This window comes from Vairimorpha necatrix, chromosome 6 (assembly GCF_036630325.1).
Source record: "Vairimorpha necatrix chromosome 6, complete sequence".
Taxonomy (NCBI): Eukaryota; Fungi; Microsporidia; family Nosematidae; genus Vairimorpha; species Vairimorpha necatrix.
Window position 1 is genome coordinate 750,317 of NC_088821.1, and position 18,218 is coordinate 768,534.

The window sequence follows — 18,218 nt, forward strand, 5'->3', positions numbered from 1 at the left end:
TATTTATATTGTAATATTTTCACGATTATAGTTTATACTTATTTTTTTATCTAAGAACAGTTATTATGAACTATAAAAAATACAAAAGATTTCTTAATTTCTATGGATTATGTGTAATAAAAATGTTTTATAGGCTATGTAAAAATTTAATAATAATTGCAATTTTTAATAATAATATTTAACAATATGTAATTAATTTTTTTAATCCTTAATTGCTGTTATTAGTATGTCAGTTAACTCAACCCCGGAATTATTATTCATAATTTCTATCAATTCGTGCTTATTTAAAATTTTATGTATAAAATTCAATTTGTCTTCACTTTCCTCTTTTTTACGTTTATCATTTATAAAATTGCTTTCAAATAACGTCATCATCGTTCTAGGCAATTCTTTTATAGCATTGGTTTTATAATTTTCATTGACATATTCAGTCACAGCCTTTTTAATTTTTTTTTCAAGATCAGTTTTATATTCGACTACAGATTCTTTATTTATATTCAGTGCTAGAATTTCATTCTCGTGGTAATTATAAGTTTCTGCAATCTCTTTCATTGCTTCAATTATTAGCTCGTTTTCAAATTTTATCTTACCATTTTCATCGAACTTATTTTCAATATTGGCATTCAAACCCATCAAAATGATTTTTTTTAGTTTTGCGATCAAATCATCATTTAGAAATATTTTAATGTACTGTTCCATTTCTTTAATTTTTTTATTCCTTGCTTCTTCATATTTCCTTTCTACGATAGCATTTTCTGATAATTTTTTTAATATTATCTTTGCATTAATTTCAATATTATTTTTATCAAATCCAAGGTAATTAATAAATCTATCATTGTTATGATTCAATTGATGGTATTTATTTTCTTCAAAATTATTTAATTCTGTGAATAGTAGAATCATTTTACAGAACCGTACAAGAACTTCAAATTTAAAATTGTGAATATTATTAATATGAATGCTTAATTTTTCTTCAATTATTTTCACTAAACTAAAATTTTCTTTTTTGCTGCCACTATCATATTCCCTTGTATAAGTTTTATCTTTTGAAAGATTTATAATTTCTAATAAAGTACCAAATAACTTATCCCCATCTACTTCATCATCATTCATATAACTTTCGGATTCTAAGAGTAAGCAAATCTTTATCAAGTAAAAATGAAGACTATTTATTATTTTGTAGTTTGTCATTAAGATTTCTATTATATGGCTTATTATCGAGTCAAGGTTTGTATCTTCTTCTAATTCTAATAGCAAATTAAATTCAATTTGGTTAATTATATTCCCAGATAACAATAAATGTACAGATAATATATTTAAAGGAGAACCTTTATTTTTTAATATTTTAGCCATTATTGTTTCTATCTTGTTATGCCTCCTTAAAATTCTAAAAAACATTTCAACTCCTTTAAAAAAACATTCGATGTTATTTATTTCTGAGATCTTTTTAAGGATTTGCTTGAATTCGATAAAATTTTTTTTTTCAATGAAAAAGTGGTTATATTCTAGAAGCATATCATTCGTGGTATAATAAAAATAGTAACCATAAGTTTGCTTGATACTTATTTTATCAGACTCTATTTCAAGTATAAAGTTTATATTTGGGATTTCGATTTTACAAGACGTACATATAAATTGAAATGGGATAAAAAATGTTTCAATCCCATAAATATCTGATAGTTTACAAATTTTTAGAAGTTTATTTAGTATATCTTCGTCACGTTTATCATTTATTCTTATATTTGCATCACTCAAAGTATAAAAGGTCTCAACTTCAATTTCTTCGGAGTTTAATTCGAATAAATAATAAATTCCGCAACTTTCAATGTAGAATCGAACATATTCATCATGTGTTTCTTCTTTATGAAAAAAATAGACTTTATACATATCTATACTATCTTCATTGGTAGTTGTTTTGTGTTCTGTTTCGTGCAACTTTTCAAGCAAATATGAATCTTTTTCACAAATATGTTCATAATAAATTTCCCATGCCTTTTTATTTACTCTCCTCTTTTTATTAATGCTTTTAATATTTTCTATAACTTCTTTCATTGTGGGACAAGTGCAAAAATTATATGGATCGTACATTAAGATCTTGGAATAAGTGGTTAAATTTTTTAGATTTAATACTAAATAATGTTCAATATCTTCACTGATCTCATGAATAGATTTGTTATCAAAATAATATCCAAATTTCTCTACATTATAATTGCAATCACCTGACAAATGTTTTTCTATGTCTAAATAAAAAATTTTACTTTTTTCATTAAAGAAAATAGTAATTTTATTAAATTGTTCCTTGGCATTGAATTGAACATAATCTCTGTTTTCTTTTTTACTAATAATCATATTCTTGATATTTTCATATGTTCTTTGATTATTTTGCATTTTTTCAAATGCAATCTGTGTTGTATGAATAATTATAAATGAAAACATTATTGTAATTATATTCATATGGGATAAAAAATTATCAAATATATATAATAAATGATACGTTTATACGTTAGAATACATAATTGTTATATAAATCTGTGCGTTTATTGATATTGAACGATATTTGCAAAAAAAAAAAAATTTAGTACATAAAATTTATTTATTTAATCAACGATGACGTTCCTTGAAATATTTGACATCTAAATAAATTATTATAAAAAAATATATTATTACATGGAACTGTCTTAAAAATTTTAGTCTATACAAAAGTCAGATTATATTTTATTTTTCAATCTGACAAAAAATATTAAAAACAAAAAAAACGTCAAACATCAAAATGACACGATCTCGACATGCCAAATGACTTAATATAAATTTTTTGTTCATAAAAAATAAATTTTAACATACAAATGATACAAATACAAACAATTCTAACATAAAACAAATAATAATTTCTAAAAGGGAAAAAATAATAATAGATGGAATTTTGCATTAGATAGTAAATCTATATATTATTGTAAATGATATTATTCATATTGTTTTATTCGATTAACCAAGTTCTTACATACTTTGTCTAATTTATAAAATTTTTTAGATTATAAAGTACTTCCATTTAAATCTTTTGTTTTTAAAAATTTAAAGAAATATGAAAACAATCAACAGCAAAAATATGTTAGAAATATCCAAGTTAAGGGGGATTTAATAATAAAAATATAAAGTAAACAATGACATGAGAATGTCACAACAAATACTTATAGATCTTTTAAATATTGTATTAGAAAATGTAAAATATTTATTTAAGTCAAAGTTATATTACTACTATAACTTTCCAATTAAAAATCTATTATATAGTAAGAATATAGGGGTTGGGGTTTAAAAAATTGTTTGAACGAATAATGTTATAAATTTGTGTTTTGTTAACTTAAAATGCTCCCTATGTATTAAAAATAAACAATTTTGAAATTTTACATGCTATAGATAACATTAAAATATGTAAATAATTTTTATTAAATTCTTAGTGGTTTTTTCGTAATACTTCTCTGAATTTCACTCATTTGATAATCATAAGATTTCCAAAGATTTAAAAGTTTTAGTTTAGTATTTTTTCTAGCTTGATTTTTTTTAAAGCGATAATTTAATGATTTCCTCGACTGTCTTTTGAGATTTTGAGATTCGGCCATAATTTTTTCATTGCAAATATTCATCGCCATATTAAATTCCTCCATATAATATCCAATTTCCCTTTTATTTATATTATTAAAATATGACAACATTATGTAGGCAATTTAAATAATTAGCCTTTTTATCTTCCATTCTATTCAAACTATTGAATATTTATCTGCTTATATTTTCACTACATGATTTGATTTCTGCGTCGCTTATTTTTGCAAATTCTTTTTTCTCCTTTTTATATCTTTTTAAAAATCTTTTTGTTCTTATTATTTTGATCTTTGTCCTCTTATCAACAATGATATTTATGTTCTCTTTACCAATAGATTTATATCTAGAAGTGTTTATAATTGTTATATATAAAGTTACTAGATACATCACATTCATATGGGTAAATATAATATAACAAAACATTAACGAAATTTTCTACGAATAAACGTAGTCAATTGTGATAAATAATTTGATCGATTGTTAAATTTTTAAAAAATATTTTTTAATGTTTTAATAAAATATTTAATTGGGTTTTTATAAAATGGTTTTTTCAGTCATAGTTACAAACATTTCCGAGCCTATTTATGTGAATTAGCTCTTCATAGTTTAAACTTACCGTTATAATGTCCATGTACGCTGAAAAATTAAATTTCCTCATTTCACAACACCTTTTCTATATAAACTATCTCCTGGGTATAACATTTACAGTATAGCCTTTTTTTTCTATAACATCTTTCTGGTCGCATTTCGTTTTCTATTAAGCATTTGGGGGTTGAAGTCATCTTCTGCATAATTTGGCGATATATGCTCAATGAAAAGGTTAGATTTCTATCATTATCGTATTTTATGGAATTTGATCATAACACCTTTCCATGTCTTTGAGTATAAAACTTTTCAAGTCTAGATTTATGCATAGGACCCTGTTTATTTGCAAGAAGATTATATCTCTTAGCAATGAATTCCCGATTGTAATAGATCGATTCTGGTTGATTATTCCAACTTTTATAGTATATATCTTCCTTTTCGCCTTATCAAGCACATGAATATAAGAATTATTATAATTCTCGTAATATGAATATGTATCTTGTTTCTAATCTTATTTTAGTTCGCATTTTTCATGATCTCCACGTCGATTGTTTACGTATCTTTTTCGTTCTTTAATACTATTTTTCTACATAATAAGAGATGAATGTAAATAACTTACTCGTGGTAGCTTTTCAAATGATTTAAAACAATATTTGATTGCTCTTAGTAGCTTTTTATCTCGTAATCCTATGTAATTTACAATGAGAATATTGCCATCTTGTTTACGTAATACGGTTCAACGTGATGACGTAATATATTTCTCGAAATTGGCTCAATTGTTCGTTTGACATGCAGGCCAGAGTTCTAAATGTTTTTTATTGATTTTCTTTGAGTTTAGCCGACATTACGCGATTTATTTTGTTTCTAGGTTATTGTAAAGCACATTTTCAGATCTTATATCTTCTTTTGTATTTCTTTTCGCAGAAACCTTTACTGGCAAAATTTTACTAGAATAAGGCATAGCAGAAATACATTTTATTTTGTATTAAAAATAAAAGCTTTAACGAAAAAAGCCAACATATGTTCGAAATTACAACATTCTCTAAAAAACATAGCAATATATTATTGAAGTTAAAATAGGGCTATTCATTACGAATTATTTAATAAAGGAAAAAACAAACATATAACATGAAGAAACAAGCTGTTTTTAATAATCTAAATCACGTTCTATAGAAAAGTCAAAAAAAGCATCAAAGGATTTATTCAAATAGGATGGCCGAAGATGTTTAAGCATGCTGTTTGACAACCTAGTAGAGGCAACTTAAATTTAGTGAGTTACACAGTCAAAAAGGTGTAATGTAATATAGATTTAACATAATTTGGCCTCGAAAAATAACTTATTACATTTATGAAAATAGGCCATTCACTTAGACTATGCACAATATCGTAAACAATGACAAAGGCTAAATTTATTTTTTTTGCTTCATGAGTTTGATCTAATCTTTGAACGGATAAATCTTTAAAAAAAAATGAATTTGTAAAAGATTCAAATTAGAATAAAATTTATTGATATGAGGTGTTCGTACTTTTGATCCTAATAAATGTTGTAACCCTCCAAGACATTTTATAGCAATAGAATATCTATAAAATATATTACACATGAAATATTTTTCGAATGAGGATAAATTGTTTAATTAGAATCCAATGAATCAATAATGATCATTTTTATAAGTTACGTTAAATTTTGAAAAGTCGATTTAGTAGATATTCGAGAGGGAAGTTTTTTGTTGATATTGTGTCATTGTAAAGGCTATCTACTAGACTAGCCCAAAAAGATATTTCACGGAATGTTATAATAAAAAATATAACTTACAATTTGCATACATTAATGTTAAGTAGCTACGACATATATATGTTGTTCTTGAAGAAATTCGAAGTTCTAATAAATTTGAATCAGAATAATAATTTTTACTGTCCGTTTTATTTAAAATACATATACATATATTAGTAATTGTATATGAACACAAATATGCCAAATTTAAAAATGTTTGAAATTCCATAAAATAAATAACTATTTAATTATTCTAGATTATCTAATACTTTTATGGGCCTTTCATTAAATTCAATCATGGAATTACTCGGTGCGAGCTCTTGTATTTCTTGTTTTCTTAATATTAATTTTATAAACTCAAATTTTTTTTCACTCTTCTCTTTTTTTTGTTTATCAATTTTTAAATTGCTTTCAAATAGTGCTAATAGTGTTTTTGGCAATTGATTGATCGCTCTTTTTTTATAATTTTTCATAACATATTCTTTCAAAGTTTTTTTAATTTTTTTTTCAAAATCATTTTTATACTCAAGTACTAATTTATAATTCATGTTCAGTAGAAATATTTTATCCTCATGCTCCTTAAACCCCCTTTCGATTTCCTCCATTGCCTCGTTTATTAGTTCATTTTCAAAAATTATCTTTCTCTTTTCATCAAAAAAATTTTCGAGATCTCTATTTAACCCAATATTAATAATTTTTTTTAAATTAAAAATTAGAAAATCGCTTAAAAAAATATTTTCTATCTGTTTCATTTCTTTTATTTTTTGTTTCCTTGTTTCTTCGTATTTTTTATCTGTCATATTATTTTCAGATATTTTTTTTAATATTATCTTAGCATTTTCTTCAACATAATTTTTATTTAATCCTAGAATTTCTGCGACTTTATACTTGTCATGTTTAATTTGGTCGTATTTATTTTCAAAAATTCCATTGAGTCCTGTAAATAGCTCAACTATTTCGCATAAGTGTTTTTCTTTTTCATATATAAAATAGTGAATATTATAAATATGAGCGTTAATTACCTTTTGTATAACATTTACCAAACTAATGCCTACTTCTTTTAAACTACTATAGGTTTCATTTATATTAGTTTTACTCTTAAAAAGGTTATTAATATCCATTAATGTTTTACATAACTTGTCATCTTCTACGTCGTTCTCATTTATAAAATTTTCTGCTTCAATGAGTAAACAAATTTTAATTAAATAAAAATGTAAACTATCTAGACTTGCGGAATTGAACGTTATAATATTTATGACGCGGGCTACTAATGTTTCATGATCTGGACTTTTTGCTACATTCATTAACTTATTAAACTCTTCTTGATCTATTATATTTCCAGACAACAACAAATGAATACATATTAAATTTGCGGAAGATGTCTTAGTTGTTAATATTTTAGACAATAGTGATTTTAATTTGCCCTGGCTTTTTAATATTCTGTAAAAAATTTCAACTCCTCTACAATTATATTCAATATTTTTTACTTCAAATATCTTTTTTAACAGTTGACGAAACTCAATAAAAAGTTTTTGTTCAATGATAAAATTATTATCTTTTTGTTCTTTGGTATCCTTTGCAAGACAATAAAAATACTTACCATGATTTTGCTTAAAAATTATTTTGTCAGTACTCAACTCAAGTGTAAAAATTGTATTCGGAATTTCTATCTTATTTAACTTAATTTTTAAATTATATGGCAGGCAATATGTTTTAACGGCATTAATGTCCGAAAATTTACATATTTCTAGGAATTTTGTCAAAATATCTTCATCGAGTTTATTATTGCGCATTATATTTGTATCACTTAAAGAATATAATTTATCGATTTGAAGTTGTTCGACATTTAATTCAAAAAGATGGCACATATATCCCTCTTTAATACAAAATCTTAAATTTCTATCATTATATTTTCCTTTATTACAAAAATAAACTCCACATATATCAACTTTTTCCTGGTTATCTATTGTGCCGTGTTTTAAGGCATGTAACATATCGAGTAAATAAGAATTCTTTTCACATATATGTTCAAAATAGATTTCCCAGCCTTTTTTATTCACTTTCCTTCTTTGATTAATCTTTTTAATATTTTCTACGACATCTTCCATAATAGGACAACTCTCAAAATTTAATGGATCATACGCCAAGATTAAAGGTACGTTAATTGCCCAATTCAAATGAGATCCAAGATAATATTCAATATCCTCAATAATATCACGTAGAGATTTGTTATCATAATAATTCAATAAAAACTCTATTTTTTGTTCACTGTTACAAGATAATTTTTTTTCTATATTTAAACAGAAAAACTTATTTTTCTCATTAAAAGATAAAGTAATTTTGTTGTACTGCTCTATAGAATTAAATGTAACATATTCTCTATTTTCTATTTTATTTAGTATCATAGTATTTATTTCATCATATAGTAGTTTATTTTTCATTTTAGTGAATACGTTACGAGCAGCCTGAAGAATTATGAAAGAAAAAAATATTGTAATTAAATTCATATGGGATGAAAAATTAAATTTTTTATAAAGAAAAATAACACGTAATGTATATAACATGTAAAATTATTTTAATAAGACGTGTTAATATTTTATTCCAAGGTTAATTGTTAATAAATAGTTCAGTACATAAAATTCATATGTATTGACACATAGTGACTCTTTAATGATACCCTTGACAGTTGTTTAATTAATTAGAAATTATTTTTTAATAGTAAAGAAACAAAAATTATTGCAAAATATGTTATAATCTTAAAGTTTAATTCGTTTTTGCAATATGACAAAAAGTGTTAAAAATCTCGAACCGTCAAAAATACAGTCCGAGTGTCAAATATCAATATGTTGGCCTTTTTATACAGCAAACTACTAAAAATATTTCTTCAGTATACATATAACTAATCTTAACTGTCATGTATCCGGGGTACATGGCCATTTTTATAATATCTCTCTAAATAGTTTTTAATGTAAATATGTTTATTGATGGTTTTAGTCTCTCTCTTGGATTCTATATATTCCATACCCTTCACAGACAGACTTTCTTTTATAGTTTATTTTTAATTTAAAGATTCTTGTCAACACTAAACTCCAAACATTGGCGTACTTACGAATGTAGTAACGACCATCCAACTTTCGTTTGTTTGTTTGTTTGTGTGACTCATCTTGACAGGTCACTTGAGATGTTCAACGTTTCTCTGAACATAAGTGACAGATGACACATTTGACATCTGTCCATGTGATGTGATGATGTACATCACATTAACAGATGAAAAATATATAAATGACGACAGATATAAAACCAAAGCTTATGTTAAATTCTAACCATCAAATCTCATTTTGATCTTAGTGAATTATTTTATTGATTTAATATAAATGTTAGTAATTAGATAAAGTTCTAGTATAGGCTTTTATTATTTATCAAATCATTATAGACAAATTACTTTTTCTTCATAGTATAAAAATCATACAAAATAAATGTTGATCAAAAACGATATGAAATTGACAGAGATAAGGAAAAACAAATTCAATTCATTATAAATTCCGAAATTCATTCAATGTGAATACTAAAATGAAAAAAAATAGAACATAAATTTATTAAAAATTAGTTTTAGAAGTCTTATTGCATATTTTTTTGTTTGTTGAAAAATTTAAGATTTCATTTTTGCATTTATTAGATTAATTTTTTTAATTTTTAAAATTATTTATACAAAGTCTGCCTCTTTGTGTTTTTATTGAAAATGGTTAACTTAGGGAAATTCAATCAAAGGATAATGTTATAAAAGAAAACAAACAATGAAAATGATGTTGTGATTATGATCATAATCAAGCTTTCAATTTTAAAAATCTTTGTATTTTTTTTATTGATTGGGGGTATTTAAACACACCTTATACTATTTATAATTTAATCAGAGTGAAAAAACAACCACATAATGCATGAAAATCATCGTAAAGACATTATAATAATTTTTTAATAAAAGTAAAAACATATATTCGGCGAGTTTATTTACAAAACTGATGAAATATTATCTTTTTTATATTGAGCTTTGCATATACATAACTAAATATAATAGTACGTTTTTATATAAAATTATGTTGTAGAAGATATAAATAATACATTTTTTATATTTTAGCAGAGTACAGGAGATACCTGATTCAAATGAATGAAAATAATTTTTTAACATGCTAATACTTGAGTAGCCTCACATATACCAATCAAGTTAAAACATCTAAAAGATTTACTTTTTTCTGATTTCGGCTCGCATCTGGTTTCTGAATCCATATCTTTGGAACGACGGTGAGATGTAATTAATAAGATTCAGGAGCAAAAAACCTAACTACAACACGCTAAGGTCACTAGCTAGGTAGAATTTTATTAACAAGCGGGGTGTGAATGGGGATGACAGTAATGATTTTGACTAAATAGAATAGGTAATTCCACAATAATTTCAATTGTAAGTAGCAGGAATCATGCGCGATGCCAATCCGGCCTGGACTACAATATCAAAATCTATAAAAAGACACCAACTCTATAAGTTTATTTTATTCATAACTATTCGCCCAAATATCAACTTTATTTCCTAAAAAATATAATAATTTTAATTCTTAAACCATCAAAGATTATGCTAAATCATGTAATGAAACTTATTATTATATATTATTAATACTCTCATAAACTAAGTCTAGAATATAAACTTTTTATTAAAAACGCAAAGTTTTACTTTCTCCTTTATCTTAATTTTATATTATCTAAACTAATCTACACAATTATTTTTATTATAATAGTAAAAAATAATTGATCATATGATTGCATATACTACGTGTTGATAACCATCTTCTCGGTGCTTAATTTTCTTACTATACAGTTCTTAAATTTAGTAAGAATCATTTTTTAAAATTTTTTACTACTCTTAAAAATTTGCAAATTTGAAAAAGCATCTAAAAATGAAAAGGCAAAAATTTAATGTTTATGTGTAAATTTTTTATAAAAAACAGTTTTTACATTAATTTAAATAGATTTTATCTATCTATGAGACTTTAATCATGTTTTTTCAACATGAATCATAATTCCTTCTTTCTGGATTATTGGTTCCAAATACAGCTAATTAAAAATGAAAAAAAAATTTGAATATTTAAATTTTGTTTTTTTTCCAACTGGAAAGCATCCGCTAAATTTTTATATTTTTTTGCAATAATTTACACTAAAAAATTTGCCCCGTAATGATTTTTTTTATTCTTTTGTTAATAGCTTTAAATATCGATAACACAAACAACACAAACAACATCGTTGAATTAGCCCCAATGCTTTCTCCATCTACAGTTGCCTCAAATCCCATTACAGAAAATAAACGTAAGAAACCGTTATGCGGAAAAGTTTCTCAAATAGTTTTCCAAACATTTCTTACATTTCTTTTTCTAGTATCTATAATATTAATTTTAATTGGATTTTTTGATGAAAGATATTTTTATATGACGATGATAGGATTAGCAAGTTGGGTATTGATTGGAGGATTGTTTGGACTTTCACAGCGTTGAAATTTTTTAAAAAATAGTTACAAATAATTTAAGCATACAAAATGGTATTTTAAATATTTATTTAAAAAATTACAATAATTTAATTATTATTAAAAAAGATGTGTTTATATTAGAAATGCAAATATATTGTCTTTTTATTCGTTTTTCTATGGCCTCTATTTTCCAATACATATTTTAAATGCCTGTATTGGTCGTAAATAAAAAAATGATTGAATAAAACAAGAATAAAATTTTTTTAATAAGAACACGTCATTTTTTAGCAGTTAAGAGATTTTACATAGCATCAAAAAAATTTACAAATAATTCTATACCATCTTCATATCCAAAAAAAAACACATATCTATTAGTAAGTTGTCGATGAATTATTTCCGAAAATTGTCCCAGATTTTGTATGAGGTTTCCCTTTTTTTTATAATCTTTTAATAATAAAAAAGCATAAATATATTATTTATTCTATTTATAATATTTGTGCTCTAATATATGTATTTTAGTAGTATTTTTACTATTTTTCAAGATATAAATTTAAAAAACAATTTATAATTAGTATTACTTATACTATACATTAACAAATTTAAAATTTTTATTAATTTATAAAAATCAGATCAATAACATAGCTAGAGTTTTATACTCTAACATATAAAATTTTTTATCAATATAATATGCTTATTGTAGACATTTAACCAATAGGCGCATATTCGGCGTTTATTTGAAATCATTCTCTAACAAATTAGGAAAGGATACGCTACTCATAGATATACGCTTTTTATATTGCGCTCAAATTTTCTTAAAATATTTCAATTATATTAAAAAAAATAAAAAACAAACCATGTCTATTTTTATATAAATCTGTAAAAAAATTCATTATAATTATAATGAACTTCAGAAATTTATATAAATTGAAGTATAGTGTAAAAAACATATAAATAATAAAATGAATCTAAGAGGGTCGACTATCTGAGCAAAAAAAAAATTTTATAGAAAATTTCTGCTTTATTTATCAATTCATGATGAACACTTGGGATTGTTGGAGATAATTTATCTAAGTCAAAAAAAATTTCGCCTAGAAAATATAAAGTAATTAAAAAAGTATAATGAATTACCATTACACAAAAAAAAGAATACACCCTAAATTATAATAATATGCAATTTTAATTCAAGTAGTTCCTATGCACTACATTATCCTCTATGGCTCTTTCTATACAGATAGACTTTTAGCTTCTAGGTTCTAATTCTTCAAAAACATCGATGTGTTGAGCCACAGGTATAAAACTCCCGTACAAACAATCTATGAATTATAAATTGTAGACTTGAGAAATTTTAATGTAAATATTGAAATTTACATATAAGTGTTCCTCACTTAGTATTTAGAACAATGACACTTATTAAAAGAAAACATAAAAGAGGTATTCCTCTTCTTTATTAAGCATATAGATTGTCCATACAAAGTATTTAACACGTCTTGCTGTCTCAATCTAGCATACAAACACCAAGATGAAGGACTCGTAAGGTAGAATTAGATAGAACTAAGATGATTTAGTAGCACACAACTTTGATGCATAAAGTAGTTATATTTTATTACTAGAGGTTCTAATAGATATTATTAATTTGAAAATATACAAAATGATTTTGTAGACTATAAATATCTGGACATTTATATGACTTGTTAGTATTGACAAATACAATACATCATTTTTATGTTTTAAATACTAATAAGAAAACTTACCCAGATAAAAATTAGAGCATTTTCTATAGATTATAATTGTATTGAGCATCCTTCTTGGCATACAACTAGTACCAGACATATCAAATAGAGGTCTGATTTCCCCTTGCAACTGGCCTTAAGTCGGCGCACTAGAGTTTATTATGTCTGTTTTAAGCTTACAAAGTGCATTTTTAAGTTAGTATGTTTTTAGCTTATTAAGTTGTTACACTAAGAAGTGTTTAAACAATAATAAATTTCTTATGGTACTATTATTCTATGGAGTTACCATCTTTTTCTAAGTTTTTTACTTCATATTTACCTCACTTTTTGTGGTGTCATTTTCTTTCATAAATGAATAATTTGTTATTAAATCATGAAGTATCATATGATAATATTTATAAATATGAAAATAAATAGTTTTACTAACTATAATAAAGCATTATATATATTAATTATATATTAATTATATATATTAAGATATATTAATTATTATAAATTAATTAAATATATATTAAGATATATTAATTATTATAAATTAGTTTATTTTAGGCCTCTACTAAATTACTCTCTCACTAATTATATACACATTCTCCTGGTAGTCATAAAGTTCCATTATAAATCTGTACTCTGTATAAGTCACTCCTCCTCTAAAGTAGAATACTGTGTATTTGTCCTTATTATTTCTCTCTTGTACTAATTCCCAGTCTTTTAGATTATTCTTCAAGATATTCTTTACTATTTTCCTGATTGGGGGTAAATAGGCCAATTTTATATCTTCATTCTTCTTTATATCATATTTATATTTATTATATTTTAGAACATTCTTCAAGTTTACAATATCCTTATCGAGAATGTGATTTTGATGATTATGATGATTTTGTTTGTCCTGGATGTAATTTTGTTCGTCTTGATTATCTCCAACTGTACCTTTATTTCCATCTTTAAATATTTTTTCATATTTATAAGTATATTTATTGTTCTTAAGAATATTCATCTGCTCTTCACTTATTCTTCTCTTTTCTTCTATATTCCTTATTATATGATTATATATCTTCATATGTTTACTCACTACTTCATTCAGTCTATTAATTTCTTCTATTTCTTTTATATTCACTTTCTTACTTCTCTTTTTTATGTCTAGTTCTTTTACTAGTGTCTCCAGATTACTTGATACTTCTGATATATTCCTGAATTTATTATCCTTAAAGAAGTCATCTTGGATATTGTACTTTATTCCTTGTATTTTGACTATACAGTCATCATATTCGCAGTATCTTTTTATCATGGACTGGTAGTGCCAATCTATGATCAAGGGAGTAATATGATCATAAGATCTATCAATTATAAAGACTCTTCCTCCATCTTCTCTTATAAATTTATCATATGTATTATCTAGCATCTTACTATTAGATCCTATTTTACTGTATATTGTTGGTCGTGTTCCAAGTGAATATATAAAATCTTCTAATTTCTGTACTGTGTACATATTGTCATCTTGTTTATTAAAATCCATATAAATCTCTTGTATATCTTCTATGACCCCATACACGTCATTCTTGGCCAACAAATTCATCAGGTATGGATCTAAGTAGTTAGTAAATAATACTGTATAAGATTTATAAGATGGATCAGAGATCTCTTTTATAAGATTCTTAAAGCTGCTTATATTTATTACACAGACACAGTTTATATTTATTTTTGTTCTTGTGTTTTCTATATTATCAAATAAGAAGTAGTCGTATTCTAAGAAATGAGAGTGGGGGATGAGTGAGGAGAGATTTGATTTTGTGTATGTATCGAAGAGAAGGCACTTGACTCCTGATGAGGCAGTCAAGATCTTGGAGATTTTCTGTATCATGAAGTAAACAATAAAGAGAAATTATTTATATTGTTTCACAAATATATTCTATTTTAATCTTACATATGCACAATAATATCTTACATATATTCTATTTTACATCTTACATATATACAATCTAAAATATTTTACATATATATAATATCTTAACAATATACATCCTACATATATCAAATCTAATATAATCAAATCTAATATATACATAATCTTATATATCAAATATATTATATACACAATCTAATATTATACATAATCTTATATATCAAATCTAATATAATCAAATCTAATATTATACATAATCTTATATATCAAATATATTATTCACATTCTCTTCCTTTATGGTTCTGATAATAGTATGAGTATGGGACTACTCTTCTTAAGTAATACACACACTTCCTTATTATTTATTGATATCTTCTCTATCTCATCTTCACATTTATATTCCTTCTCTAATTGTATCTCTTGATCATAAAACCATATCTCTTTATTATAAATTATTATTATATTCTCTTCTACACTTAATATCTCTTTTATATCCTTCTTAGTATCATATACTTTTAATATTATATCATCTTTATATACTGTCAATATATTCTTATTATAAGTCAGAATATATTCCTTAGTCTTACATATCCCTGTCATATTCTCATTCTTAATATATTTCTCTGTCTTCTCATTTATATTATAAATCCCTATAGTATCTTCATATAATAAATATAAGATATCTTTATAATACGAAGAAGATAAGACACTCTTGTCTCTACTAGTGAAGAAATGTGTACTCTGAGTCTTAGTATTTAAGATACACAATTTCCCTTTATCATTCCAGATCATAAACATATTATTATTTATAAAAGCAGAGAGAATATTTTCAAAAATGAAAATATTCTCTCCTGACTTATTCCCATCTCTAGTGAAGTAAGAAATAGACCCGTCAAGATTCAAAGTGACGAATTTACTACCATCATAAAATATATCCAAGAATGTGATCATAATAGACTTGACTTTCAAGTTAAATGTATTGTAGAAGATTAATTTACTCCCGTCATACATGACTAAGATGTCATCCACGTAGAGCATTTTCTCTAAGGCAATATTCTTTATACCGGCGAATGAGCCGAATTTGAAGATGTAGAGAGTGAAAGACGAGTTATCATATAAATAAAGATATTCATCCTTGAAAGTGACAAGGGAACAAGGCTTACAAGGGTCAAGGGATTTAACAGATAAAGACAAAGGCACAGTACTCAATGAATCTAGAGGAACTATAACATGATTGGACATATTATTGTCATTAGTAGTACTATCTAATTTAGTATCATACTTGATCGTATTATTATCTATTATACTATCCATATTATCATGCTGATCTTTCATGTGGTTCCCTTCTGTGGAAACTTGAATCTCTGAATTTATGCTGTTTTCATCTCCTTTTATACTTTTTTTGCATAATGAGTTTGTTTGTTCAACCAACAAACTCTCTCCTTCCTGACTTTCTTCTCTCTTTTTCTTTTTTTTTCTCACGACTGCATCACATAGATGCAGTCTATCCAAAGAGTAAGTTCCTTTACACACATTAATTTTCCCATCTTTGTAGTGGTCCACTCCATACATGTACTGTAACCCGTAAGTGAGTATCTTCTCCAAAGTGATATCTTTTCTTATATTTTTGAAATCTTCTTTTATTTCATTTTTGAATACAAATGAAGTGTAGATTAGAGATTCTTGGGATAGATAGTTGTTTATTAGAGAATTTATTTCTGGTTTTGTAAGTTTTATCATTTAAGAAGGGCCATTTAAAATAAATTTAAATAAAACTTAAATAAAATAAAAGTTGAATAAAATATGATTTAAAAATTTTGAATTGTATTTATAAATCTTATTTTATTAAATAAATTTTAAATTATTATATTTTATAAATCATATTTTATTTTATTTAAATTTTATTTTATAAATTTAAAATGGCCCATAAATTTATGCATAAAGAAGAAGACGAATTTTCTCAAGATTTTGATAGTATTTCGAGCATAGTACGAGTACAAGGAGATGGCATAGAAGCTTTGGACGAGGAATACATGAAAGAAGACGCCATAATAGAAAAGGAACTAGACATGAAAGAAGACGAAGTCTCCATTGAATTATCAGACAGTGGAAGCCTCGAGGAAATTATTCCCATAAAAAGAGGCGCAATTAAAAGAAGACCAGTGAGGATTTTAAGGAAGACAGCGAAGCCCAAGATCGACGAGGACACTAAAAAGAAAGAAACCCGCCAAAGACAAGTCAGACTTAGAAACAGTAAAGAAAATTTACAAGATATTAGACAAGATAGTACTAAAGAAGACAGTAGACAAGATAGTACTAAAGAAAATACACAAGAAGATAGTACTAAAGAAAATACACAAGAAGATAGTACTAAAGAAAATACACAAGAAAACAGTATTAAAGAAGACAGTAAAGACGATAATAATATAAATAGTTTTAATAATATAAATAATAATCTCACAGATGATGAAAAGAAGATCTTCGATTTCTTTTTTAATATTAATAGGCCTGTCAGTAGTGCAGAGCTCCTTCTAAATTTCAAGAAGCAGATCTCAAACACCCTCTTACAGAATATTTGTACAAATCTAGAGAGTAAAAACTTAATAATAATCAAGTTATATTCTAAGACTAAGATCTTTATGATAAACCCCAGTGTATTTGACATGAGTGAACAAGACACTAACAAGCAGAGACTTAAAGATCTGAGTACTGAGAATGAGACACTAAAGAAGGAATATACTTCATTAATAAATGAATTAAAGAGTTATAAGAATATGGAGACAGAGGAAGAATTAGATGAGAAGATTAGTAAAATGAAGAGTAGACTGGAGATATTACAAGAGAGAGTCAAGTGTAGAGAAAGGGGGGAGCTTATAAGTAAGAAAGAGATAGAAGAATATATTCAGAAGAATAAGAAGATGATGAAGATTAAGAAAGAGAGAAGTAAAATGAAGAATGAGATGATAGAAACAATATGTGAGAACATGAACATAAAGAAAAGAGACTTAATTGAGGAATTAGATCTCTAGCAAAAACCAAGATAATTTATAATGGGGATGTATAAAGGTAATATATATAAGGGATATATAAAGATAATATATGATGCGTTTTTATGTATAGTACATATTATAA

General features: G+C 25.0%; 6 protein-coding genes across 6 annotated transcripts; 1 reads left to right on the forward strand and 5 right to left on the reverse strand.

Annotated features, from left to right (window-relative positions):
• Positions 1–201: 201 nt before the first annotated feature.
• Positions 202–2,454, reverse strand: VNE69_06109 (uncharacterized protein; the record flags this gene model as incomplete). Its single annotated transcript, XM_065473862.1, has 1 exon — positions 202–2,454. The coding sequence occupies one exon, from the start codon at positions 2,452–2,454 to the stop codon at positions 202–204; it is 2,253 nt and encodes a 750-aa protein (XP_065329934.1).
• Positions 2,455–3,768: 1,314 nt separating this feature from the next.
• VNE69_06110 (uncharacterized protein) lies at positions 3,769–3,990 on the reverse strand (the record flags this gene model as incomplete). Its single annotated transcript, XM_065473863.1, has 1 exon — positions 3,769–3,990. One exon carries the CDS (start codon positions 3,988–3,990, stop codon positions 3,769–3,771), a length of 222 nt encoding a protein of 73 aa, XP_065329935.1.
• A 2,208-nt stretch (positions 3,991–6,198) lies between these two features.
• VNE69_06111 (uncharacterized protein) lies at positions 6,199–8,457 on the reverse strand (the record flags this gene model as incomplete). Its single annotated transcript, XM_065473864.1, has 1 exon — positions 6,199–8,457. One exon carries the CDS (start codon positions 8,455–8,457, stop codon positions 6,199–6,201), a length of 2,259 nt encoding a protein of 752 aa, XP_065329936.1.
• A 5,285-nt stretch (positions 8,458–13,742) lies between these two features.
• Positions 13,743–15,044, reverse strand: VNE69_06112 (vacuolar protein sorting-associated protein 45 (VPS45); the record flags this gene model as incomplete). Its single annotated transcript, XM_065473865.1, has 1 exon — positions 13,743–15,044. The coding sequence occupies one exon, from the start codon at positions 15,042–15,044 to the stop codon at positions 13,743–13,745; it is 1,302 nt and encodes a 433-aa protein (XP_065329937.1).
• Positions 15,045–15,380: 336 nt separating this feature from the next.
• VNE69_06113 (WD40 repeat domain-containing protein) lies at positions 15,381–16,826 on the reverse strand (the record flags this gene model as incomplete). The annotated part of the gene is made up of 1 exon (XM_065473866.1): positions 15,381–16,826. The coding sequence occupies one exon, from the start codon at positions 16,824–16,826 to the stop codon at positions 15,381–15,383; it is 1,446 nt and encodes a 481-aa protein (XP_065329938.1).
• Positions 16,827–17,020: 194 nt separating this feature from the next.
• VNE69_06114 (TBPIP domain-containing protein) lies at positions 17,021–18,115 on the forward strand (the record flags this gene model as incomplete). Its single annotated transcript, XM_065473867.1, has 1 exon — positions 17,021–18,115. One exon carries the CDS (start codon positions 17,021–17,023, stop codon positions 18,113–18,115), a length of 1,095 nt encoding a protein of 364 aa, XP_065329939.1.
• Positions 18,116–18,218: the final 103 nt, after the last annotated feature.